The sequence below is a fragment of the Cetorhinus maximus genome, unplaced genomic scaffold (genome assembly GCF_964194155.1).
Source record: "Cetorhinus maximus unplaced genomic scaffold, sCetMax3.hap1.1 HAP1_SCAFFOLD_763, whole genome shotgun sequence".
Taxonomy (NCBI): Eukaryota; Metazoa; Chordata; class Chondrichthyes; order Lamniformes; family Cetorhinidae; genus Cetorhinus; species Cetorhinus maximus.
The window spans coordinates 140,001-165,266 of NW_027596705.1; the positions used below are offsets into that span (position 1 = coordinate 140,001).

Sequence of the window (25,266 nt, forward strand, 5' to 3'; positions counted from 1 at the left end):
TGCCCCTCGGGTCCTAGTCTCTCCTACTAATGGAAACATCTTCCCCACGTCTACTCTATCCAGGCCTTTCAGTATTCTGTAAGTTTCAATCAGATCTCCCCCCTCATCCTTCTAAATTCCATCGAGTATAGACCCAGAGTCCTCAAACGTTCCTCATATGTTAAGCCTTTCATTCCTGGGATCATTCTCGTGAACCTCCTCTGGACCCTCTCCAGGGCCAGCACATCCTTCCTGAGATACGGGGCCCAAAATTGCTCACAATATTCCAAATGTGGTCTGACCAGAGCCTTATAAAGCCTCAGCAGCACATCCCTGCTTTTATATTCTAGTCCTCTCGAAATAAATGCCAACATTGCATTTGCCTTCCTAACTACTGACTCAACCTGCAAGTTAACCTTAAGAGAATCCTGGACTAGGACTCCCAAGTCCCTTTGCACTCCAGATTTCTGAATTTTCTCCCCATTTTGAAAATAGTCTATGCCTCTATTCTTCCTACCAAAGTGCATGACCTCACACTTCCCCACGTTGTATTCCATCTGCCACTTTTTTGCCCATTCTCCTAACCTGTCCAAATCCTTCTGCAGCCTCCCCACCTCCTCAATACTACCTGTCCCTCCACCTATCTTTGTATCATCTGCAAACTTAGCCAGAATGCCCTCAGTTCCTTCATCTAGATCATTAATGTATAAAGTGAGAAGTTGTGGACCCAACACTGACCCCTGCGGAACTCCACTAGTCACCGGCCGCCATCCTGAGAAGGACCCCCTTATCCCCACTCTCTGCCTCCTGCCAGACAGCCAATCTTCTATCCGGCTGAGCTTTTCCAGCATTTTCTGTTTTTAAGTATTGGCCCTGTTTACTTAGATCTTGTGAAATGATTTCCACTCAAAATGCCTGGCTTGGGATCAAAGGTTAATGAGTTCAAAGGTTCAGCCAAGGTGTGTGTGTGTATATGTGGGTGTGCGTGTGTGTGAGTGTCTGCATGAGTGTGTGTATGTGTGAATGTCTATGTGTGTCTGTGTGAGTGTGAATGTGTGTGTGTGTCTACGTGAGTGTGTGTGTGTGTGTCTGCGTAAGTGTGTGTGTCTGCGTGAGTGTGTGTGTGTGCGTGTGTGTCTGTGGGAGTGTGTGCGTGAGTGTGTCTGCATGAGTATATGCGTGTGTGTGTCTGCGTGAGTGTGTGTGTGTGCGTGTGTGTCTGCGTGAGTGTGTGTGTGCATGTGTGTCTGCGTGAGTGTGTGTGTCTGTGTGTGTGTGCGTGTGTGTCTGCGTGAGTGTGTGTGCGTGTGTGTCTGCATGAGTGTGTGTGCGTGTGTTTCTGCGTGAGTGTGTGTGCGTGTGTGTCTGCGAGGGTGTGTGCGTGAGTGCGTGTGTGCGTGTGTGTCTGCATGAGTGTGTGTGTGCGTGTGTGTGCGTGAGTGTGTGTCTGCGTGAGTGTGTGTGTGTCTGCGTGAGTGGGTGTGTGTGTCTGCGTGTGTGTGTGTGTGCAAGTGTGTCTGCGTGAGTGGGTGTGTGCGAGTGTGTCTGCGTGAGTGTGTGTGTGCGCGCATGTGTCTGCATGAGTGTGTGTGTGTCTGCGTAAGTGTGTGTGTGCGTGTGTGTGTCGGCGTGAGTGTGTGCGTGTGTGTCTGTGTGAGTGTGTGAGTGCTTGTGTGTCTGCGTGAGTGTGTGTGTGCGTGTGGGTCTGCGTGAGTGTGTGTGTGTCTGCGTGAGTGTGTGTGCGTGTGGGTCTGCGTGAGTGTGTGTTTGTCTGCGTGAGTGTGTGTGTGCGTGTGGGTCTGCGTGAGTGTGTGTGTCTGCGTGAGTGTGTGTGTGCGTGTGTGTCTGCATGAGTGTGTGTGTGTGCATGTGTGTCTGCGTGAGTGTGTGTGTGTATCTGTGTCTGCGTGAGTGTATGTGTGTGTTTGTGTGTCTGCGTGAGTGTGTGTGTGAGTGTGTGTGTCTGCGTGAGTGTGTGTGTGTGCATGTGTGTCTGTGTGAGTGTGTGTGTGCATATGTGTCTGCGTGAGTGTGTGTGTGTGCATGTGTGTCTGCGTGAGTGTGTGTGTCTGCGTGAGTGTGTGCGTGTGTGTCTGTGTGAGTGTGTGAGTGCTTGTGTGTCTGCGTGAGTGTGTGTGTGCGTGTGGGTCTGAGTGAGTGTGTGTGTGTGTGTCTGCGTGAGTGTGTGTGTGCGTGTGTGTCTGCGTGAGTGTGTGTGTGTATCTGTGTCTGCGTGAGTGTATGTGTGTGTTTGTGTGTCTGCGTGAGTGTGTGTGTGTGTGTGTGTGTGTGTGAGTGTGTGTGTGTGTGTCTGCGTGAGTGTGTGTCTACATGAGTGTGTATGTGTGTGCTTGTGTGTCTGTGTGAGTGTGTGTGCGTGTGTCTGTATGAGTGTGTGTGTGCGTGTGTGAGTGTGTGTGTGCATGTGTGTCTGCGTGAGTGTGTGTGTGTGCATGTGTGTCTGCGTGAGTGTGTGTGTGTGCATATGTGTCTGCGTGAGTGTGTGTGTGTGCATGTGTGTCTGCGTGTATGTGTGTGCTTGTGTGTCTGTGTGAGTGTGTGTGCGTGTGTCTGTATGAGTGTGTGTGTGCGTGTGTGAGTGTGTGTGTGCATGTGTGTCTGCGTGAGTGTGTGTGTGTGCATGCGTGTCTGCGTGAGTGTGTGTGTGTGTGTGTCTGCGTGAGTGTGTGTGTGTGCATGTGTGTCTGCGTGAGTGTGTGTGTGAGTGTGTGTCTGTGTGAGTGTGAGTTTTAGGGAGTAAGTGTGAGTGAGAGTGTACCTGTCTGAGACCCACATGCTACAGTCACGTTGAATCAATGATCCAGGACAATGGTCTTGATAACAAGGTAATGAGCGGGAGCTGCTCTGTCGGAGGGTCAGTACTGAGGGAGCGCCGCACTGTCGGAGGGTCAGTACTGAGGGAGCGCTGCACTGTCGGAGGGTCAGTGCTGAGGGAGCGCCGCACTGTCGGAGGGTCAGTACTGAGGGAGCGCCGCTCTGTTGGAGGGTCAGTGCTGAGGGAGTGCTGCACTGTCGGAGGGTCAGTACTGAGGGAGAGCCGCACTGTCGGAGGGTCAGTACTGAGAGAGAGCCGCACTGTTACACAATCACATACAGACACACACACATCCACACACACCCCGACTCTCTCACACAGACAGAAAAACACACACGTTCACACCAACACAAACAGACAGACACACAAACACACACTCACACACACACACTAACCCCCAAGGCCGTGCAATCGGATAGGGGAGTGAATCCAGCCCTTTCACCGACGCTATCTCTCTGCACACGTACACCAGCTGTATCTGAGAGACCTGCACCCACAGATCGTACCATCGCATCGAAACCAGTCTGAACAGCTTGTGAGAATTTGTTCTGCAAAACAGATGCAATTGAAAGGCGGTAGCTGGGTCAAATTCATGCACCTGACTCTGAACCGTGCGGAAGTGAATCTCACACCCACCTCCCGTGTCATGAGAATTCAAGTTTGGAGGATGTCAGTGGAAAAACAAAACTCTTTGTTGAGAAGTGCAGTGGCTGGGAAAGGGCGGAAAAGAGACATTAATGTGTTCCTTTATTCCGGCATCCCCTCCTCGGGAGCAGATTTCCTCTCTCTCTGTGTCCAACACAATGTGGTTCAGGGCCAGTGCCACTGCCTCAGAGGCTGGGGAGTTTAAAGTGGGACGTGAGTAAGTTCAGTGACCTGGCTGTATCCTAGCTGTTTTGCAGAACAAATCTCCCAAGCTGTTCAGACTGGTTTCGCTTTGTTGACACAGTCTGTATGTGGGTCTCAGGGTCAGTTGCTGTATGCCTGCGCGCAGATACAGTGGGTAAAAGGGGCGAATTCACTCTCCTGTCTGTCTGTGCAGCTCTGTGTGTGCTTGTGTGTGTGTGTGTCTGTATGTGTGTGTGTTTGTGAGTGTGTGGGTGTGTGTGTGTGTGTCTGTGTGTTTTTGTGCCTGTGTCTGTGTGTGTCTTTGTGTGCGTGTTTGAGTGTGAGGGTCTGTGTGTGAGGGTCTGTGTGTGAGTGTGTGTGTGTTATTGGCTGAGAGAGAGTGTGTCTGTGTGTGTGTGTGTGTGTGTGTTATTGTCTGTGAGAGAGAGTGTGTCTGTGTTATTGTCTGTGAGAGAGAGTGTGTGTGTGTGATTGTCTGTGAGAGAGAGTGTGTGTGTGTTATTGTCTGTGAGAGAGAGTGTGTCTGTGTTATTGTCTGTGAGAGAGAGTGTGTGTGTGTGTGATTGTCTGTGAGAGAGAGTGTGTCTGTGTTATTGTCTGTGAGAGAGAGTGTGTGTGTGCTTGAGTGTGTGTATGTGTGGATCTGTGTGTGTGTGCGTGTTTGAGTATGAATGCCTGTGTGTGAGAGTGTGTGTGTGTGATTGTCTGTGAGAGAGTGTGAGAGTGTGTGTATGTGTGGATCTGTGTGTGTGCGTGTTTGAGTATGAATGCCTGTGTGTGAGAGTGTGTGTGTGTGATTGTCTGTGAGAGAGTGTGAGAGTGTGTGTGAGTGTGTGTATGTGTGGATCTGTGTGTGTTTACGTGTTTGAGTATGAATGCCTGTGTGTGAGAGTGTGTGTGAGTGATTGTCTGTGGGAGAGTGTGAGAGTGTGTGTGAGTGTGCCTCTGATGGGCTCCTGTACATATACATGTGTGCCATTAAAGCAGTTTCTTGTGAAATTGTGGCTGTGTAACACATTGACGTCAGCCACAATTTCACATCCCACCCACCTCTCTCTGTCTCTCTCTCTCTCTCTCTCTCTGTCACTCCATTTCTCCTTATCTATCTCAGACTCTCTCTCTCTCTCTCTGTCACTCCATTTCTCCTTATCTATCTCAGACTCTCTCTCTCTCTCTCTCTCTGTCTCTCTCTGTGTGATTCTCTGATTTTCTGTCTCACGATTTCCACCTCTCTCCATCACAAATGTTCCCTCTGCCCCTCTTCATCACCCTCTCCCAGGTTCTCTTCATTTCTGGGTTCGACCTCTCCTTCCTCCTTTCAGCATCCCTCTCTCACTCTGTCCGCACGTTATTCCTTTTTGGTCTATCTCCTCCCACAGTTGCCGTCCGTGTCAATGTCATTCAGGGTGACGTGTCTGAGGCAGACAGCGTGCGAGACGCAGCGAGAGGTGTGGATCTCATCATCCACACAGCCGCACTGATCGATGTCTGGGGGAGAAATTCCCCATCCAAGATCTGGGCCATCAACTATCAAGGTAAAACGAAGCGGAAAGATACTTCTACACCGTGCCCATCAAACACTCCCAGGACAGGTACAGCACGGGGTTAGATACAGAGTAAAGCTCCCTCTACACTGTCCTCATCAAACACTCCCAGGACAGGTACAGCACAGGGTTAGATACAGAGTAAAGCTCCCTCTACACCGTCCCCATCAAACACTCACAGGACAGGTGGAGCACGGGGTTAGATACAGAGTAAAGCTCCCTCTACACTGTCCTCATCAAACACTCCCAGGACAGGTACAGCACGGGGTTAGATACAGAGTAAAGCTCCCTCTACACTCTCCCCATCAAACACTCCCAGGACAGGTACAGCACGGGGTTAGATACAGAGTAAAGCTCCCTCTACACTGTCCTCATCAAACACTCCCAGGACAGGTACAGCACAGGGTTAGATACAGAGTAAAGCTCCCTCTACACCGTCCCCATCAAACACTCACAGGACAGGTGGAGCACGGGGTTAGATACAGAATAAAGCTCCCTCTACACTGTCCCCATCAAACACTCCCAGGACAGGTACAGCACGGGGTTAGATACAGAGTAAAGCTCCCTCTACACTGTCCCCATCAAACACTCCCAGGACAGGTACAGCACGGGGTTAGATACAGAGTAAAGCTCCCTCTACACTGTCCCCGTTAGGCGAAAGGCCACAGAGAGAGATAGCCTGTCGCTTTGCTGATTGATATCTGCCCTTCTCCCTTTCCCACAGGGACCCGCAATGTGATTAACGCATGTAAGGAGATGGGGATTCAGTTTCTGCTGCACACGAGCAGTATGGAGGTGGTGGGGCCCAACGCGAAGGGGGAGCATTTCATTAGGTGAGGACTCTACAGGGTGCTGCCGGGTCCGTTGACCTCGGGGCTGGAGGTAGGCCGGGGGAGGGGGTCCTCTCTATCCTTGAAGCAGGTAGTTAATACCTGGAGCGTGGAGAGGACAGGGCAGGTGCCAGCTGGCTTGTGGCTTCTGAACAACGCCAGGTGAATACAACCACCCGAGTGAGCCGAACAGGCGGGTTCATCGGCCCACGGCTCCTGGTGTCCGGTGTGTCCAAGGCTGGACCATCCCCGCTGGCTGAGCTACCGGAGACCTCGGAGGCTGGCTCCCTGGGAAGTGCCCGGGAAGCGTGGGCTTCCGATGGGCCATTGTACAGCACGCTGGCACTGCCCGAGAGAGAGTGTGGACACCCAATGCCAACCCTAACCCCCAACCCTAACCCCCAACACCAACCCTAACCCTAACCCCCAACCCTAACCCCCAAACCCAAACCTAACCCCCAACCCTTACCCCCAACCCCAACCCTAACCCCCAACCCCGAACCCAACCCTAACCCACAAACCCAAACCTAACCCCCAACCCTAACCCCCAACCCTAACCCCCAAACCCAACTCTAACCCCCAACCCTAACCCCCAACCCTAACCCCCAACAGCAACCCTAACCCTAAACCACAACCCTAACCCCAACCCTAACCCTAACCCTAACCCCCAACCCTAACCTCCAACCCTAACCCCCAACGCCAACCCAAACCTAACCCCCAAACCCAACCCTAACCCTAACACCCAAACCTAACCCCCAACCCTATCCCCAACCCTATCCCCCAAACCTATCCCCCAACCCTAACCCCCAACACTAACCCTAATCCTAGCCCCCAACCCCAGCCCCAACCCCAACCCTAACCCCAACCCCCAACCCCAACCCTAACCCTGACCCCCAGCCCTAACCCTAATCCCCAACCCCAACCCTAAACACCAGCCCTAACCCCCAACCCTAACCCTAACCTCCAACCCTAAACCTCAACCCTAACCCACAACCCTAGCCCCCAACCCTAACCCTAACCCCCAACCCTAACCCCAACCCCCAACCCCAACTGCAACCCTAACCCTAACCCCCCAAACCTAACCCTAACCCACAACCCTAATCCCCAACCACCAACCCTAACCCCCAACTCTAACCCCCAACCCTAACCCCCAACCCTAACCGTAACCCCCAACCCAAACCTTAACCCCCAACCTCAACCCTAACCACCAAACCCAACCCTAACCCTAACCCCCAACACCAACCCTAACTCTAACCCTAAACTTAACTCCCAACTCTAACCCTAATTCTAACCCCTAACCCTCACCCTAACCCCCTTAACCCCTTAACCCCTTAATCCCCTTACCCACCCTTAATTCCTTTACTCTCCTTACCCACCCTTAACCCTTTTACTCTCCTTACCCCCTTACCTCCCTTACCCCTTACCCAACCTTAACTCCTATGCCCATCCTACTTCTTTACTCACCCTAACCCTTAAACCTACACTTACCCGACCCCTTTACCCCCTTACCCACCTTTACCCTCATTACCCACCCTTACCCACACTTTACCCTCTTACCCCCTTCCACACCCTTACCCATCCTACCACTCTACCCCCTTACCTCTCTACCCAACCTACCCCATTACCCCTGACCCACCTTCATCCCCCTTACCCCCTTAACTCCTTACCCACACTTACCCACCCTTACCCCCTTAACCCCCTACCCACACTTACCCACCCTTACCCCCTTACCCACACTTACCCCATTACCCCCTTACCTCCTTATCCACACTTACCCCTTACCTTCCTTACCCCCCTGCCCACCCCACCTTTTACCCCCTTACCCCTTACACACTTACCCACTCTCACCCCCTGACCCACATTACCACCCTACCCCTTTACCCAGTCTTACCCCCTTAACCACTACCCACTTACTCCATTGCCTGCCCTTACCCCCTTACCCACCCTTACCCCCTTACACACCATATCCTATTGCACCTGGACCCAACCTACCCCCTTAGCCCCTGACCCACCTTTAGCCCTTTCCCCACCTTTACCACCTTACCCCCTTACCTCCGACTGACCGTTAACCCCTTACCCACCTTTACCCCCTGACCCAACTTTACTCCCTGACCCAACTTTACTCCCTGACCCACATTTACCCTCTGACCCACATTTATCCCCTTACCCGCCCTTACTCCCTCACCATCTTAACCCCCTTAGCCCCCTTACCACCCTTACCACCCTTACCCCTTTACCCCTTACCCCCTTACCCACCCTTACCCTCTTACCCCTTAGCCCGTTACCGCCTTAGCCACCCTATCCCCTTACCCCCTTAGCCACTCTTGCCCCCTTACCCACTCTTACCCCCTTGCCCACTCTTGCCCCCTTACCCACACTACCCCATTGCCATGTTACATTGAAACTCTATCCTGACTGGAATACAGCAGTGAGTGCAATATGAATGGGGCTGGTAACTGTAGGATTCCTGACACCACAGTCTCCAAGTGTCCTGGACTGTGTCGATGTGAACAATCCCTCCCCAATGAAGGGCCCTGGAATATGGGAGGAAGTTGTGTGTGTGAACATTTTTTATCTGATACAGGACAGAAATCAGGTTTCTGATCAGGATTGGAGGATTGGAGTTCAGGGTTCATGTCTAGAGTACTAGAGCCGAACATCAAAGTATTTCAATTTATACTGAACCTCGGTTAGACCACACTCGGAGCACTGTGCACAGTCCCGGTCTCCGTATCCCTCGGTTAGACCACACTCGGAGCACCGTGCACAGTCCCGATCTCCGTATCCCTCGGTTAGACCACACTCGGAGCACCGTGCACAGTCCCGGTCTCCGTATCCCTCGGTTAGACCACACTCGGAGCACTGTGCACAGTCCCGGTCTCCGTATCCCTTGGTTAGACCACACTCGGAGAACTGTGCACAGTCCCGGTCTCCGCATCCCTCGGTTAGACCACACTCAGAGCACCGTGCACAGTTCCGATCTCCGTATCCCTCAGTTAGACCACACTGGGAGCACCGTGCACAGTCCCGGTCTCTGTATCCCTCAGTTAGACCACACTCGGAGCACTGTGCACAGTCCTGGTCTCCGTATCCCTCGGTTAGACCACACTCGGAGAACTGTGCACAGTCCCGGTCTCCGCATCCCTCGGTTAGACCACACTCGGAGCACTGTGCACAGTCCTGGTCTCCGTATCCCTCGGTTAGACCACACTCGGAGCACTGTGCACAGTCCCGGTCTCCGTATCCCTTGGTTAGACCACACTCGGAGAACTGTGCACAGTCCCGGTCTCCGTATCCCTCAGTTAGACCACACTCGGAGCACCGTGCTCAGTTCTGGTCTCCGTATCCCTCGGTTAGACCACACTGGGAGCACTGTGCACAGTCCCGGTCTCTGTATCCCTCGGTTAGACCACACTGGGAGCACTGTGCACAGTCCTGGTCTCCGTATCCCTCGGTTAGACCACACTCGGAGCACTGTGCACAGTCCCGGTCTCCGTATCCCTCGGTTAGACCACACTGGGAGCACGATGCACAGTTCCGGTCTCCGTATCCCTCAGTTAGACCACACTCGGAGAACCGTGCACAGTCCCGGTCTCTGTATCCCTCGGTTAGACCACACTGGGAGCACCGTGCACAGTCCCGGTCTCCGTATCCCTCGGTTAGACCACACTGGGAGCACCGTGCACAGTCCCGGTCTCCGTATCCCTCGGTTAGACCACACTCGGAGCACCGTGCACAGTTCCGGTCTCCATATCCCTCGGTTAGACCACACTGTTCACCAAGGTGAAGAAGGTGGTGGGAGGAGGTGGGTTTGGAGCCAGAGCACCAGCACCAAGTGGATGGGTTGAATGGCCTCATTTGGTGCTGTGAATATGGAGCAAGACAGGGAGGAAATGGCAGGGGTGGGGCACCTCAAACGACAGGGGGACTGCTGCGGGGGGGACACGCGCGGCATGAAGAGAAGCTGGAGCCGATTGGTCCTGCCCTGGGATCGCACTGTGCTCCCCCCGCGACCCGGCACTGCTGGTGCATCGTCAACAGCTGTGTTCTGCTCTCCGCAGGGGCGATGAGGACACACCCTACGCCATCGAGCTCGAGGGGCCCTACGCCCAGAGCAAGGCCCAGGCCGAGGAAATGGTCCTGAGCGCAAACGGAGCGGCGGTGAGTGCGGGACAGCCTGGGGTGATCTCGGGTCAAAGGGTCAGGCCGGAGGGCAGCCAATCCCCGCGCCGGGAAAGGCCGGGCATTCGTACCACTCCTGGAGCGGGCAGTGGCACCACATGGGTTCATGTACAGAAGAAAAGGCTTCCGTATCCCCGAGCTACGGGAGAGGAGGGGGGGAGGGGTATGAGGGACAGGCAACCAAAAGCTCGGGTAAAGAGGTCGGTTTTAAGGAGCATCTTAAAGGAGGAGAGAGAGAAGGAGAGAGAGAGAGCGGTGGAGAGGTGTAGGGAAGGAATTCCAGAGCTTAGGCCCCAGGCAGCTGAAGGCCCGGCCGCCAATGGCGGAGCGATGGGAATCGGGGGATGCTCGAGAGGGCGGAATCGGAGGAGCGCAGAGATCTCGGAGGGATGTAGATGGTTACAGAGATAGGGAGGGGTGTAGGGGGCTGGAGGAGGTTACAGAGATAGGGAGGGGTGTAGGGGGCTGGAGGAGGTTACAGAGATAGGGAGGGTTGTAGGAGGCTGGAGGAGGTTACAGAGATAGGGAGGGTTGTAGAGGGCTGGAGGAGGTTACAGAGATAGGGAGGGGTGTAGGAGGCTGGAGGAGGTTACAGAGATAGGGAGGTTTGTAGGAGGCTGGAGGAGGTTACAGAGATAGGGAGGGTTGTAGGGGCTGGAGGAGGTTAGAGAGAGAGGGAGGGTTGTAGGGGCTGGAGGAGGTTACAGAGATAGGGAGGGTTGTAGGGGCTGGAGGAGGTTACAGAGATAGGGAGGGTTGTAGGGGCTGGAGGAGGTTACAGAGATAGGGAGGGTTGTAGGGGCTGGAGGAGGTTACAGAGATAGGGAGGGGTGTAGGGGCTGGAGGAGGTTACAGAGATAGGGAGGGGTGTAGGGGCTGGAGGAGGTTACAGAGATAGGGAGTGTTGTAGGGGCTGGAGGAGGTTACAGAGATAGGGAGGGTTGTAGGGGCTGGAGGAGTTTACAGAGATAGGGAGGGTTGTAGGGGCTGGAGGAGGTTACAGAGATAGGGAGGGTTGTAGGGGCTGGAGGAGGTTACAGAGATAGGGAGGGGTGTAGGGGCTGGAGGAGGTTACAGAGATAGGGAGGGGTGTAGGGGCTGGAGGAGGTTATGGAGATAGGGAGGGGTGTAGGGGCTGGAGATGGTTACAGAGATAGGGAGGGTTATAGGGGCTGGAGGAGGTTACCGAGATAGGGAGGGTTGTAGGTGCTGGAGGAGGTTACAGAGATAGGGAGGGTTGTAGGGGCTGGAGGAGGTTACAGAGATAGGGAGGGTTGTAGGGGCTGGAGGAGGTTACAGAGATAGGGAGGGGTGTAGGGGCTGGAGAAGGTTACAGAGATAGGGATGGGTGTAGGGGCTGGAGGAGTGTTGTGGTCTCTTTGATGAACGGACCACAGGAGACTCAGGTACAGGTTACAATAGTTTATTCGAGCAATTGCAAGGAGGGCACCATCTCAATGCAGCTTGAGACAGTACTCTGCTAAACCACAAGTGTTCATGATATTTATACATTACTGGTCACGTACAAGAACAGTTTCCGGGTTTCAATCTCGTCAACATATAGGTTTACATTAAACAGACAAGTCTCTGGTACAAAGGTACGTGCATCATCTGACCCGACCTTCACCCAGGCAGAGACCTGCCCTCCTATCTAAGCTGGGACCATCTGTCCTTCCCCTATCTGTCAAAGAGCACACTTAATCTATGTTATTGCCGTCCTCTGACTCCAGTCTAACTCCTCTATCATATTCACATTCTCCTTCGTCCAATGTGGCCTTGCTGATGCTCACAAGCCCTGAGAATGTGCAAGGTTCAGCATTCTCCCTGTCACAACCTGAACTTTCAATGTTAACTACTTAGCAATTGTGGTTTTGCATGCTGGGATATATTACGTCAAGTCCCTTGACCATTATTGGATTCCTTTATTCCCCCCCTAACACTCCCCACTTTTGGCCCTTGGCTTAGCCCAAGGTAGCTAACTACAGTGGTGTCTGCTCCCCCCTACCCTCCTTAATGCACCACCACCCATTGATGCTGGCCAGTCACCCACCTGTGGCATGTAAAGGGTATGGCCACTGTTCAAACCATCTGTATCATCTGGCCCTTTTAATCTAGCCTGTTGCTGCAGTGTGTAGTCAGTTCTGTATACCTGCTGAGTCTGTTCCCGAATCGCGGTGAGATGCTCTGGTAATAGGGGAATTTCAGAGGAGAACTGGTTTAAATGCTGCGTCAGGTTATCCTTGACCTGAATTGTAGTTGTTCCTCTCTTGTATATTTCGACCAGTTCCACCTTCCCCAGGCTTGCTGGCACCTGTGGGTGTCGGCACACCGAATGATTGTGGATGGGGCATATCTGCTTACCCCCATACTGGATTCTTTCCTGTCACGTGGTGATCCAATATCTCCCATTCCCTGTATGTGCAATATGCGTCGGTCCTTTTGCAGCTCCTATAGTTTCCATCGTACAGTTTGCGGCTTTTGTTTTTGGAAAAATATACTTTATTCTTAAAATATCTGGAAGAACATTCCAAACCATTTCAAAATCTCCAGCACAAAAGTACAATCAGATTCAGCTTTTACCCCTGGATCACAAGGTGCATCAATACACTCAATGAATATTCCAATCATTTCAATCTGCTCAATGCAGACAGTGCAATGACATTGGAGTTATCAACATACATCATGTTGTTCTCTGAGGTGCTTCAATACATTTATAATACACTGAGTATTCCCTGCAGACATTCATTGTGAGCTGTACAGCCCGAGGAGATTTAAACAGTTCCCAGTCCCTCGGTGCACTGAGGCAGAAAGGTCTTAGACAGCGACCCTTCCCCATTGGGCCTTTGCAGCGGCTGCCCCAAGTTTTAGTGCGTCCCTCAGCACGTAGTCCTGGACCTTGGAATGTGCTAGTCTGCAACACTCGGTTGGAGACAATTCTTTGCGCTGGAAGACCAACAAGTTTCGGGCAGACCAAAGAGCGTCTTTCACCGAGTTGATGATCCTCCAGCTGCAGTTGATGTTTGTCTTGGTGTGTGTCCCTGGGAACAGCCCGTAGAGCACAGAGTCCTGTGTCACAGAACTGCTCGGGATGAACCTCGACAGAAACCACTGCATCTCTCTCCAGACCTTCTTTGCAAAGGCACAATCCACCAGGAGGTGAACAACGGTCTCTTCCCCACCACAGCCACCTCGAGGGCAACGTGCAGAGGGGGTGAGACTCCCAGCGTGTTGGAAGGATCTGACAGGGAAGGGGGCCTTTCTCACCACCAGCCAAGTTACGTCTTGGTGCTTGTTGAAAAGTTCTGGCGATGAGGCATTCTGCCAAATGACTTTGACAGTCTGCTCGGGGAACCATCCCACAGGATCCACCCTCTCCTTTTCCCTCAGGGCCCCTAAGACGTTCCGTGCCGACCACTGCCTGATGGACTTGTGGTCAAAAGGGTTTCTCTGCATAAGTTTTTCCACGAGGGACAGGTGGTCCAACTACTAGGAGCGTTTCTCGGCAGTGTGGGATTGTACAGTTTGCTTTTTTTTTGTAAAAATATACTTTATTCATAAAATATCTTCAATCACATTCCAAACCATTTCAAGAACAACATTACAAGGGTACAATCCAGGTTAAACTTTTACAAAATGTATCTCCAGGTGCATCAGTACAAACAATATTACAATCATTTACAGCCTTTCATTTTGATCTGTACAGCCCGAGGGGCTCTAAACAGTTCCCAGTCTCTCGGTGCGCTGTGGCTGCTTTAAATCCACACTTCACTTCCCCCGTCTCATATATCGGATGTGCACATACTGCTGTGGTGTACATACTACACCCTTCTAATGTGGTGCTAACTATATCTCCTTCTATGTCTACTGCGTGTGGTGGAATATCGTGATAATTAATATAGTAATCCCCCCGTATAACCCCAATATTTTCTCTATATAATGTCCTGCCGGGTGTTGACATAGGTATGACAGGTATTACTAATACAATGCCGATTAGCATATTACTATTCACTATACATTCAACATTCATTCTATATACGTGTGTTAAACCTCTGAGCTGGCAATCGGTCAAGTCACGATTCTTGTGTCGTGAGAGATTCCATAAATGCTCATTAGTTACCCCATAAAGGGACTACCCCTTCTTTAATCTGTCTTAAATACTCTCGGGCATGTTCCAGTGCCCAAGACCCCTAGGTGCTGCAAACATCATTTCTGCTCGCTTCGTCTGAAATATTTTTCCCGTTTTCGATTAGTTTATTGCTAGTCCCCGCATGACCTTCGAGCACGGTAGCCAGGCTTTGGATTAACCGTGTCCCGTCCTGATCCGTGTCTAATTGTGTATCCTGGATCCCCTGTCCCCGCTCTAGAATCTCCTTAAGCTTAAAGCTCAGGGCTTCTGATCTCCAGTTGCTAAGTCGATGGAGTTAACTATTGAAGTCCCTGTATGGAATAACGTGGCAAGCGTCATTTATCAGGCTGCGCTTAGCTCGGTCCCCCTCTGGGCCTGATCGTATCCCGACATCAAACTGGGCCGCTTCAGCCATTAAGTGGCTCCTCAGAGCTGTATGCAGCGCTTGGGTGTGGGTTGGGCACCAATGGGGCAGGGCGACACCGGAGACGTTCAAGGCTACGGGAACCAGCTCGTGGCGTACATCATCGTATAACACTTTATTTTGGTTGATCAATACGAGACCATTTGTCGGCCCTGGATGCGTGACCGGACAGGGCGGCCAGGTTTGAGAGGCTTTGTTTGCCTCGGCTTGGCTTGTGGAGCTAGGCGTGGGAAGTGGTTGGGTAGTGGTGCTAATTTCCTCTTCTGGGCGGCCCTCCCCTATCCACATCTGGCCATTGTTTCCCCAAGTCGGTATATCATTTCTGATTTGGACTACAAACGTACCATTCAGAATCCCTAGCGTGACAATGAGGGTTAAGCACGCTACATAAACATGGCTCTCTTCACTCGCGGACAAATTCAAACCGCCCCAGCCCCGTTCCTTATGCTTAAAACACAGGCTGGTTCAACTTGGGAATGTGACAGGAGGAGCAACCTCTGCCGACAATCCCTGGCCTTTGTCAGGCCTCGGATACCCGACTAGAAGCAAACCCTTGATGCGATTCAAGAGCGCGTGTCCTCCGGCTGTTAACGTTTATCGTCCCCGCGGCGGTGAATCACGTTCGGCACGGTCCGTGCTGTGCCACACGGCGGTGTGGTTGCTGCCACCATCGCCGCGCTCACCGCACTACAACTAACACTCTGTGAACTCGTGAACCATCCCAGGCCGGCTGTCGAGGTTAGCTCCGTGGGTAAGAATCGGTCAGTGAAACGCTTCAGCTGTGACCAGTGTTTCCAGTTAACCCCCTCAAGTCCACGTGTGCACACGTATCACTGGTCATGGTTACTTCATGTGGTTCCATCCATCTGGGTTCAAACTCAGGCTTCTCAGGTGGGAAATCTTGACCATAACTTTCTCCCCCACGCCCCCCACCCACCCACGCCAGGCACTTTAGCTTGATCTGATCTGACCTCCCCTTCCCAAGTCCCGTTTAATCTGCTGATCCCTGGCCTTCCTGTCTTAGCCCGTGAATGAGTCGATGCAGCTCCCGGTCGAATTCCCTCTTCCTCTCCCTTACCGGACTCAATCCCTCGCTGCCAGGTCTCCCGGCAACCTCACTGCTCTCCCTGTCATCAGCTCGTATGGGGTTAGCCCCGTCGTTGTGTTAGGCCTCGCCCGCAGCCCCATAAGCATGCTGGGAAATAAGTCTGCCCAGCCTCGCCCTGTATCCTGGATGACCCTTGCCAATGCTCGCTTTGAGGGCCTATTCATTCGTTCGACCATGCCTGAGCTCTGTGGACGGTAAGGGACTTGGAACTCTGTTTGATTCCGAGCCGCTTGGTCGATGACCTAACCAGGCAATAGTTTTTCCCTCGGCCCCGCAAAGCGGGGAGGGGTCCTGTAAAGTCTATTTGTATCTGTTCCCCCCTCGGTCGGGGTTGGTGCGACATGCGAATTTCGTTGGGCCTAACCTGGATTATGTCGGGCACATATCAGTCACTGGTGGCAATATTTAGCTCCATCCCTTCCCCTTCCCCGCCACCACCAGCATCTGCCCTACCGCCCCTAACACAGCTTCCCTTCCATGATGCGAGTTTCCCATGGTGTATTCGCGCCAGATTCTGTTGAATACACTGGGGTGCTACTCCCTTCCCGGCTTTTTTTCCACACCCTACCCGTGTTTACCGTAGCGCCCTGCCCCTTCCGCTGTCCTCGGTCCTCTTTCCTAGCATCTCGGTGTAAACCCGCTAGGTGTATTTACTCCGGACCCACTGCCGTTACCGCCACTGGATACTCTGGATCGGTAGCTGCGGCCTCTTTAACCGCTTGGCTGCCCAGCTCCATGGGGTCCGATACCTCCTGATGGGCTTTAACTTTTATTACTGCTGCTTCTAGGGGTAGGTTAGCAGCTTCTCCTAGAGCTCTGGTTATCACTTCAGGCTGTACCTGACCTCCCCGCCCCCGGACGTGACATAGCCCCTTCGGCTCCAGGCTGTCATATAGTCACGTACGACCCCAAAGGCGTATCTACTGTCTGTATAAGTATTAACCCTTTCCCCTTGTGCTCTATGCAGAGCATCTTTCAGCGCCACTAACTCTGCTACTTCAGCTGATAAATTACCCGTCAATTCTCCCCTTCCCGCGATCTGTCCTTCTCCATCCCCCATCGCCCATCCAGCGCACGGGACTCCATCCACACGTCTACAGGACCCATCCACAAACAAGGACAGATCTGCGTCTTCTAACTCATCCTCCCTCACTGCCCTCGGATTCTCCTCATGTATCTCCCCGCGAGCACTCATGCTGGGGCTCGATGACATGTCCCTTGCCGTCTAGCGGCAGCCCCTCTGCTGGGTTAGTCCCTCTAAGTCGCCAACTATTACAACCGACTTATCTCGTGGGAGTAGCATAGCTTTCCCATGCCTCTCGCCTACTGTCTGAAACTGTCCTTAACCTCCCCGTGTTAAGTAATTCTCCTGTAGTGTGTCTGGTGTGTAATGTCAGGTCCCCCCTGTCATCGCTATCGGCTCACAATCCCTCACTGCCCAGGACGTGTAGTCAATTGCTGCCACACTCCGAGACATCCCACTGGATACGGGAGACTGTTTTGTTGAGAAATACACTCCAGGTCGCATTCGATCCCCGTGCTCTTGGGTCAGCATTGCCCTGTACAACCGTACAACCCCCCCCTTGTTATGGGTATAGAGATGAAACACCTTGCCCTAAGGCTGGCACTTGGGTAAGCGCCCCTGCTTTAGCGCTGTATAAGCTATTTCTCGTCTCTCACTCCATTCTCTCTGTGATGCTTTCCCTCCACCCCCCCACCGCTTTTACCAATTCCTGTATGGGTGCGGCCAACTTGGCAAAGATCCTCCACGAAGGCTTTACAGTAATTAAACAATCCCAAGAGTTGCCTGACCCCTCGCACATCTGCGGGGCTTGGCATCCTTTCTATAGCTTCCTCCCGACTGCTGGGAATTGCTCGTTCTTCCCCTGTGATATTACATAACCCGAGTACTGCCCCTCCCGCTTCCCCAACTGAGCTTTCTTTACGTGGACTTTCAACCCGGCCGTTTCCGATGTTTCTAAAATGTGCGACAGTGCCCCTCTGCGTTCCCGCTACGTCTCGGACCGCTACGCTGCCCTGGTCCAGTTCAGCGCGACTCAGTGTATCGCACGTTACCTGGTTAGAAATGGCTGGGCTATAGTGGAAACCCTGAGGCAATCGAGTCCACGTGTCCTGTCTGTAATCCTCTACCGTAAAAGCGAATTTATCCTGGGACCCCCTCGTCCAACGGTATCGCCCAAAATCCGTTAGCTACATCTAGGACCAAACAGATTGCGTGGTTCGGCCCTAGATTGTTGAATATAGTGGCAGGGCTCGGGACTATTGCGTGTTCCCTCAGTGTCACTTTATTTAAAGCCGTGTGTAGTCAATTGTTAATCGATACGACCCATCGGTCTCTGAATGGCCCAAATGGGGGGAATTGGTGGTGAACTGGGTCCTCCTCGCTATCCCATCCTGCTCTGAGCTCCGTATGATATCCCTCACTGCATCCCGAGCCTCTGATTTAATGGGGTGTTGTTTCCTTGGTGGGGCGGGGAGGTGTTCCGGGCCAGGAATATGAACGGGGGTCATTTTAACCTTACCGCAGCCGTGTTTGTGGCACGCCCGAACCCTGGCGACTTGCCGACACAGGAGACCCCATTCCCCGTCTTGTCTCCATTGGTCTTGGTTCAACTCCCTGTCACTGCGGCCACGCTGCACAGGAGACTCAGTGTTCGATTCTTCCCAAGTGGACCCGCTTAATAATCTTACCATCCTGTGGGCTCATTACAGCCCCTAATCTTTTTAGAATATCCATCCCCATAACGCTCCCCTCATTGGCTTGTCCTCCCCAAATCCGGATAGGGACTATCAGTCCCCCTATTTCTAAGGGGGTGACCTCACGTTGTCTCGCCCGTATGTGTCCCCCGCTTATTCCTGTCACTGTGACGGTGACGCTGGTAGTGGGTAGGCCCTGGTCTGTAATTGAAATGGACGCCCCGGTGTCTATTAACATCCTGCACTGTCAGCCCCCTAACAGCGCGTCAACAAGCATCCGTGGGTCCCCGGTCCTGGATTTCCCGAGGGCCGGCGCTACCTAGGCCTGGCTTGACAGGTCCTGGGATAGCCTCCAGGCCCTCCTCCACGGTCAACAGCTTTTGACCCGGGGTGGCGGCATTTCCTCGGGACTGACTGAGACCCCCGGCCTTCTCGCCCCCCCCCTCCACCACCACCCCCCATCCCAGACAATCACTCCAGAGGTGCCCAGCCTTCCTACAATTGGTACATCGCAACCCCATTTCTACTGGCCTCTTCCGTCCACTCCTACAGCCATGTGCCCCTCCCTTCCACAATGATAACACTCTAACCCTCAGACTAACCGCAGCCACAGGGGCCACCACTTCACTCCCCTGCGCCTCCAACTCTGTGGCCCAGCCCATCATATCCATCTAATTCCATCCTACCGAGGGGCCCATTCTAATAACGCTCTGGCGTTCCGATCCGAGCCTTTCCGTCAACATTTTCAAGACGATCTCGTCACCCCGCAGACGATGCGGCTGTCCTGAAAATTGCACGTGAGTTTCCCGCTTCCTCTCCGCCTAGTCCATGAGGGACTCACCCTTCCTCTGTACCACGGATGTTGTACACCCCCCGCCAATTTGTCTCCCCCTCCCCCAAGGCTTCCTTTCCCGGTCTCTCTCTCTCAAACTCCCTGTGCAGGGCTGTTCGCCTTCTCCCGGTCCGAGACGCCCCCGGGTTTCGCCCAGTCTCCGCTCCGAAACTGTAGGGTTCATCTCCCCCAAACACCCCCTGGGCTCTTAGCCTTCACCGGTCCGTGAGTACCGAGGGGGCTGCATTGCATGGAAATCTCGCACCTCCCGCAGTTTGGTCCATGAATCTGGGTTGTTACGCCGGGTTTTTAAGTCTCGGCAATTCCTTCAGCAGAACCTGCTTCTCCCCCCATCGGGCTGAACGGTACCTGCTTAACCTCCTCTATAACCCTCTCAAATTCCTCATCCCCTCCCTACCCCTGGGGGCCCCCTTTCCTCTCATTGCTTTTTAATCCACCTTTCCTGGCTTTCCTCTTCCTAACGGTCATTGCCCTGGGGGCCATGGGATTTAACGGGCACAGAGGGGCGGTTGGTTCATATGAGGGTGGAACTGCCTCAGGTCCTTCACGGGTTTCTCCCTCGGAACTTTCCCCGTCTTGATCAGAGTCACCGCAGGCGGCTGCTGCTGCTGCTGCCCTGATCTGTCCTGGACCTGACTTTGTTTCTCTCTCTCTAATCGACTGGAATTTAGTATTAACCCTTCTGCACAACTGTAGGTACAGTGCGATCATAACCACAATCCCGTTCTTTTCCTTAGCCTTTTTTTGCTCTGACCACCACTGTTTTTGTTCTCCAGGGGTCCCCTGTGGGTTCCACCCCTCCTTCGGCATTTTAGTGGTTAATTTTGACTGTTGTTCCGCTGTGAACCTGGTAATGGAGTCCGCAGTTCCCTAGTCGGGTTCTATCGCGCTGTTTTTGTTATCCTGACGGCGTTCGATTCCTATTTTTTCATCTCTCTCTGCCCGATACGTTCGCACGGTCCTAACAACTTAGTTATCTGAGGTATGTATGTGCGGTTTAACAGGGGTCAGGCCTACCTGCGAGGCTTCGGTTACGGTTATATTTCACACCGTAACCACGCCAGCACGGCTCTGCCCTCCTCTCTCAGGGGTCCGGCCTACCTGCGAGGCTTCGGTTATGGTTACATTTCACACCGTAACCACGCCAGCACGGCTCTGCCCTCCTCTCACAGGGGTCCGGCCTACCTGCGCGGCTTCGGGTACGGTTATATTTTACACCCTAACCACGCCAGCATGGCTCTGCCCTCCTCTCACAGGGGTCCGGCCTACCTGCGCAGCTTTGGCCCCGCTTGCCCGCCTGCCCAGCTCCGCCTATTACCCCTTGGCGCCTCCCATCTTCTGTCCTGAGTCCTCCTCCTGTTTCTTTGATACTTGACCGGACCGTTCTCGGGTAGGCCCGACTGCACTAACTACGGGTGGTCAATAAATACACTCACCCACTTTGCAGGGCCGGATCCGATGCCAGTGTCCTGCCGACCACGCCAAATTGTTGTGGTCTCTTTGACGAACGGACCACAGGAGACTCAGGTACAGGCTACGATAGTTTATTTGAGCAATTGCAAGGAGGGCACCATCTCAATGCAGCTTGAGACAGTACTCTGCTAAACCACAAGTGTTCATGATATTTATACATTACTGGTCACGTACAAGAACAGTTCCCGGATTTCAATCTTGTCAACATATAGTTTTACATTAAACAGACAAGTCTCTGGTACAAAGGCACGTGCATCATCTGACCCGACCTTCACCCAGGCAGAGACCTGCCCTCCTATCTAAGCTGGGACCATCTGTCCTTCCCCTATCTGTCGAAGAGCACACTTAATCTATGTTATTGCCATCCTCTGACTCCAGTCTAACTCCTCTATCATATTCACATTCTCCTTCGTCCAATGTGGCCCTGCTGATGCTCACAAGCCCTGAGAATGTGCAAGGTTCAGCATTCTCCCTGTCACAGCCTGAACTTTCAATGTTAACTACTTAGCAATTGTGGTTTTGCATGCTGGGATATATTACGTCAAGTCCCTTGAACATTACTGGATTCCTTTATTTCCTCTTAACAAGGAGGTTACAGAGATAGGGAGGGTTGTAGGGGCTGGAGGAGGTTACAGAGATAGGGAGGGTTGTAGGGGCTGGAGGAGGTTACAGAGATAGGGAGGGTTGTAGGGGCTGGAGGAGGTTACAGAGATAGGGAGGGTTGTAGGGGCTGGAGGAGGTTACAGAGATAGGGAGGGGTGTAGGGGCTGGAGGAGGTTACAGAGATAGGGAGGGTTGTAGGGGCTGGAGGAGGTTACAAAGATAGGGAGGGGTGTAGGGGGCTGGAGGAGGTTACAGAGATAGGGAGGGGTGTAGGGGCTGGAGGAGGTGACAGACAGGGAGGGGTGTAGGGGCTGGAGGAGGTTACAGAGATAGGGAGGGTTGTAGCGGTTGGGGGAGGTTACAGAGATAGGGAGGGGTGTAGGGGCTGGAGGAGGTGACAGAGATAGGGAGGGGTGTAGGGACTGGAGGAGGTTACAGAGATAGGGAGGGTTATAGGGGCTGTAGGAGGTTACAGAGATAGGGAGGGTTGTAGGGGCTGGAGGAGGTTACAGAGATAGGGAGGGTTGTAGGGGCTGGAGGAGGTTACAGAGATAGGAGGGTTGTAGGGGCTGGAGGAGGTTACAGAGATAGGGAGGGTTGTAGGGGCTGGAGGACGTTACAGAGATAGGGAGGGGGGAGTGAGGGCCATGGAGGGATTTGAAAACGAGGGTGAGAATGTGAAAATGGAGGTGTTGCCGGGGACCGGGGGCCGGTGTGGGGTCAGCGAGCACAGGGGGTGAGGGGTGAACGGGACTCGGCGCGAGTTCGGACACAGGGGAGGGGTATCAAAGACGTGGATAGAGTTGCCCTCAGGACCAAATGAAGACTCAGATTTTGCTCACACAGGTGGCTGGTGGGAAGACCCTCGTTACGTGTGCCCTGAGGCCAACCGGGATTTACGGGGAAAATAACGGCATGATGGAGAAGCTGTATCACGGGCTTGTGAAATTCGGACGCAAGAGGCTGCGCCTCGCGGGACAGGAAATAGAACACGGTCGAGTGTATGTGGGTAAGAAGCATAATGATCAAAGAATCGCTTTCCGCTCCCGATTGGGACCGGGTGTCACAGTGCGTTAGATACGCTGTCCTTTCCCCCTCTGGGACCGGGTGTCACAGTGCGTTAGATACACTGTCCTTTCCCCCTCTGGGACCGGGTGTCACAGTGCGTTAGATACGCTGTCCTTTCCCCCTCTGGGACCGGGTGTCACAGTGCGTTAGATAAGCTGTCCTTTCCCCCTCTGGGACCGGGTGTCACAGTGCGTTAGAAACACTGTCCTTTCCCCCTCTGGGACCGGGTGTCACAGTGCATTAGAAACACTGTACTTTCCCCCTCTGGGACCGGGTGTCACAGTGCGTTAGAAACACTGTCCTTTCCCCCTCTGGGACCGGGTGTCACAGTGCGTTAGATACACTGTACTTTCCCCCTCTGGGACCGGGTGTCACAGTGCGTTAGAAACACTGTACTTTCCCCCTCTGGGACCGGGTGTCACAGTGCATTAGATACACTGTCCTTTCCCCCTCTGGGACCGGGTGTCACAGTGCATTAGATACACTGTCCTTTCCCCCTCTGGGACCGGGTGTCACAGTGCGTTAGATACGCTGTCCTTTCCCCCTCTGGGACCGGGTGTCACAGTGCGTTAGATAAGCTGTCCTTTCCCCCTCTGGGACCGGGTGTCACAGTGCGTTAGAAACACTGTCCTTTCCCCCTCTGGGACCGGGTGTCACAGTGCATTAGAAACACTGTACTTTCCCCCTCTGGGACCGGGTGTCACAGTGCGTTAGAAACACTGTACTTTCCCCCTCTGGGACCGGGTGTCACAGTGCGTTAGATACACTGTACTTTCCCCCTCCGGGACCGGGTATCACTGTCTGGGCCTAGTCAATCAGGCTGTGTCACTCCGACCGGGGGAGGAGGCCGCCCACGGCCTCGGGTGAGGGGCTCCGCTGCGGCGCGGGACTGGCTGACCACCTCGACTGACATCCTTTCCTCTTCGTTCCTTCCGCAGGGAATGTCGCCTGGATGCACCTGCTGGCTGCTCGGGCCCTTCGAGAGCGGCCGGGAACGGTGGGCGGCCAGGCCTACTTCTGCTATGACGACTCGCCCTACCTCAGCTACGAGGATTTTGACATGCAGTTCCTGGGGCCCTCCGGCTTCCGCATGTTAGGCCACAAGCCTCTGCTGCCGTACTTCACCATGTACCTGTTGGCCCTCTTGGCCGAGGTCTTGCAGTGGCTCCTGCGGCCCCTGGGTTCCTTTACCCCTTCCCTGAACCGCTACACGCTCAATGTAGTCACCACGGCCTTCACCGTGCAGACCGACAAGGCCGCAAGGCATTTCGGATACAAGCCCCTGGTTCCCTGGGCGGAGAGCATGGCTCGGACAGCAGGCTGGGTCCGGGAGTTGGACGAGGCCTGTTCCAAAGGCAAATAGCCAACAACGCCGAACACCGCCCCTCCCCCCCCGACTCTTCTCTCCGGGACCCCGGCCTCCCACCGGGCGTAAAGGGGGGGCATGATCTCCGTGAGGTTCGCCCCTTGGTTCCTGCCCTGCCCTCTTCCCTTCATAACCAAGGACTGAGCCACCAGGAAGCGAAGATCCCCAGGCCACAGGCTGCACCACCATGTTCCGGGCCCCCCCTCCATCGCCGGACACGAAAGCCCCTCAGCCACCGGCCACGGAATTGACCATTGTCCTCGACAGGGCTGCTCACCCCCGCTCCACACGGCATCCACAGGAACAGGGAGCATTACTCTGTATCTAACCCCGTGCTGTACCTGTCCTGGGAGTGTTTGATGGGGACAGTGTAGAGGGAGATTTACTCTGTATCTAACCCCGTGCTGTACCTGTCCTGGGTGTGTTTGATGGGGACGGTGTAGAGGGAGATTTACTCTGTATCTAACCCCGTGCTGTACCTGTCCTGGGAGTGTTTGATGGGGACGGTGTAGAGGGAGATTTACTCTGTATCTAACCCCGTGCTGTACCTGTCCTGGGAGTGTTTGATGGGGACAGTGTAGAGGGAGATTTACTCTGTATCTAACCCCGTGCTGTACCTGTCCTGGGAGTGTTTGATGGGGACGGTGTAGAGGGAGCTTTACTCTGTATCTAACCCCGTGCTGTACCTGTCCTGCGTCGTTGGTTTGAGATGGGAGCCGGATCGATTGAAGCTGCCCCTTGCCCTTCACTGGGAACGTGTGGAACGAGCAGCGTGAGACATGCCCGTTGTCCAGACGCAGAGCGATCAGCCGTCTGGGACACTGACTGCGTCTGGGTGTCGCTTCTGGAGCATCTCAGCCCAAACTGTCTGGAATTGTAAATAAATGCTTGTATTGTGAAACGATTTCGGACGTCGCTCCTCGATTGTTTATGAAAGGATGTTGCTGTCTCCCTGTATTTCGCTGGCACACGACAGGGGAACAGGTTTTTCTCTCCACACGGTGAATCATTCTGTGGTTCCAGACGCTCCTGATAAGCGATTTCCTTCTGCCAACTCCAGGGCTGGTCTGTCACCCAAGCGAAAAGGAAACAACAGATAACAGCCCTCAGCCCGCAATGCCAGTGTTGACTGACTGCTCTTGGGGAATTGGGCACTCTCAGGGCCCTGCCACCTGCTGGTGTGGGCAGGAGAGTGGGACCCGCTTTCCAGGAGATCGGCTAGGGCGGGCTTCACTCAGCGCTGTCCACAGGGAGGTCCCAGGAGCTCCCCGTGCGAAAGGGGCACCTCTCTGGGACCCCAGGTGGTT

At 53.7% G+C, this 25,266-nt stretch overlaps 1 protein-coding gene across 1 annotated transcript in view; it reads left to right on the top strand.

Annotated features, from left to right (window-relative positions):
* LOC144674717 (3 beta-hydroxysteroid dehydrogenase type 7-like) overlaps positions 1–24,863 on the top strand; it is a 26,765-nt gene extending 1,902 nt beyond the window's left edge. The window contains exons 2-6 of the mRNA XM_078535939.1: positions 5,044–5,199; positions 5,933–6,041; positions 10,100–10,199; positions 22,372–22,534; positions 23,532–24,863. Coding sequence (XP_078392065.1) covers positions 5,044–5,199; positions 5,933–6,041; positions 10,100–10,199; positions 22,372–22,534; positions 23,532–23,956 — 953 coding nt within the window. The 3' untranslated portion in view covers positions 23,957–24,863. The remainder of the gene's footprint in view (positions 1–5,043; positions 5,200–5,932; positions 6,042–10,099; positions 10,200–22,371; positions 22,535–23,531) is intronic.
* The last annotated feature ends 403 nt before the right edge of the window (positions 24,864–25,266 follow it).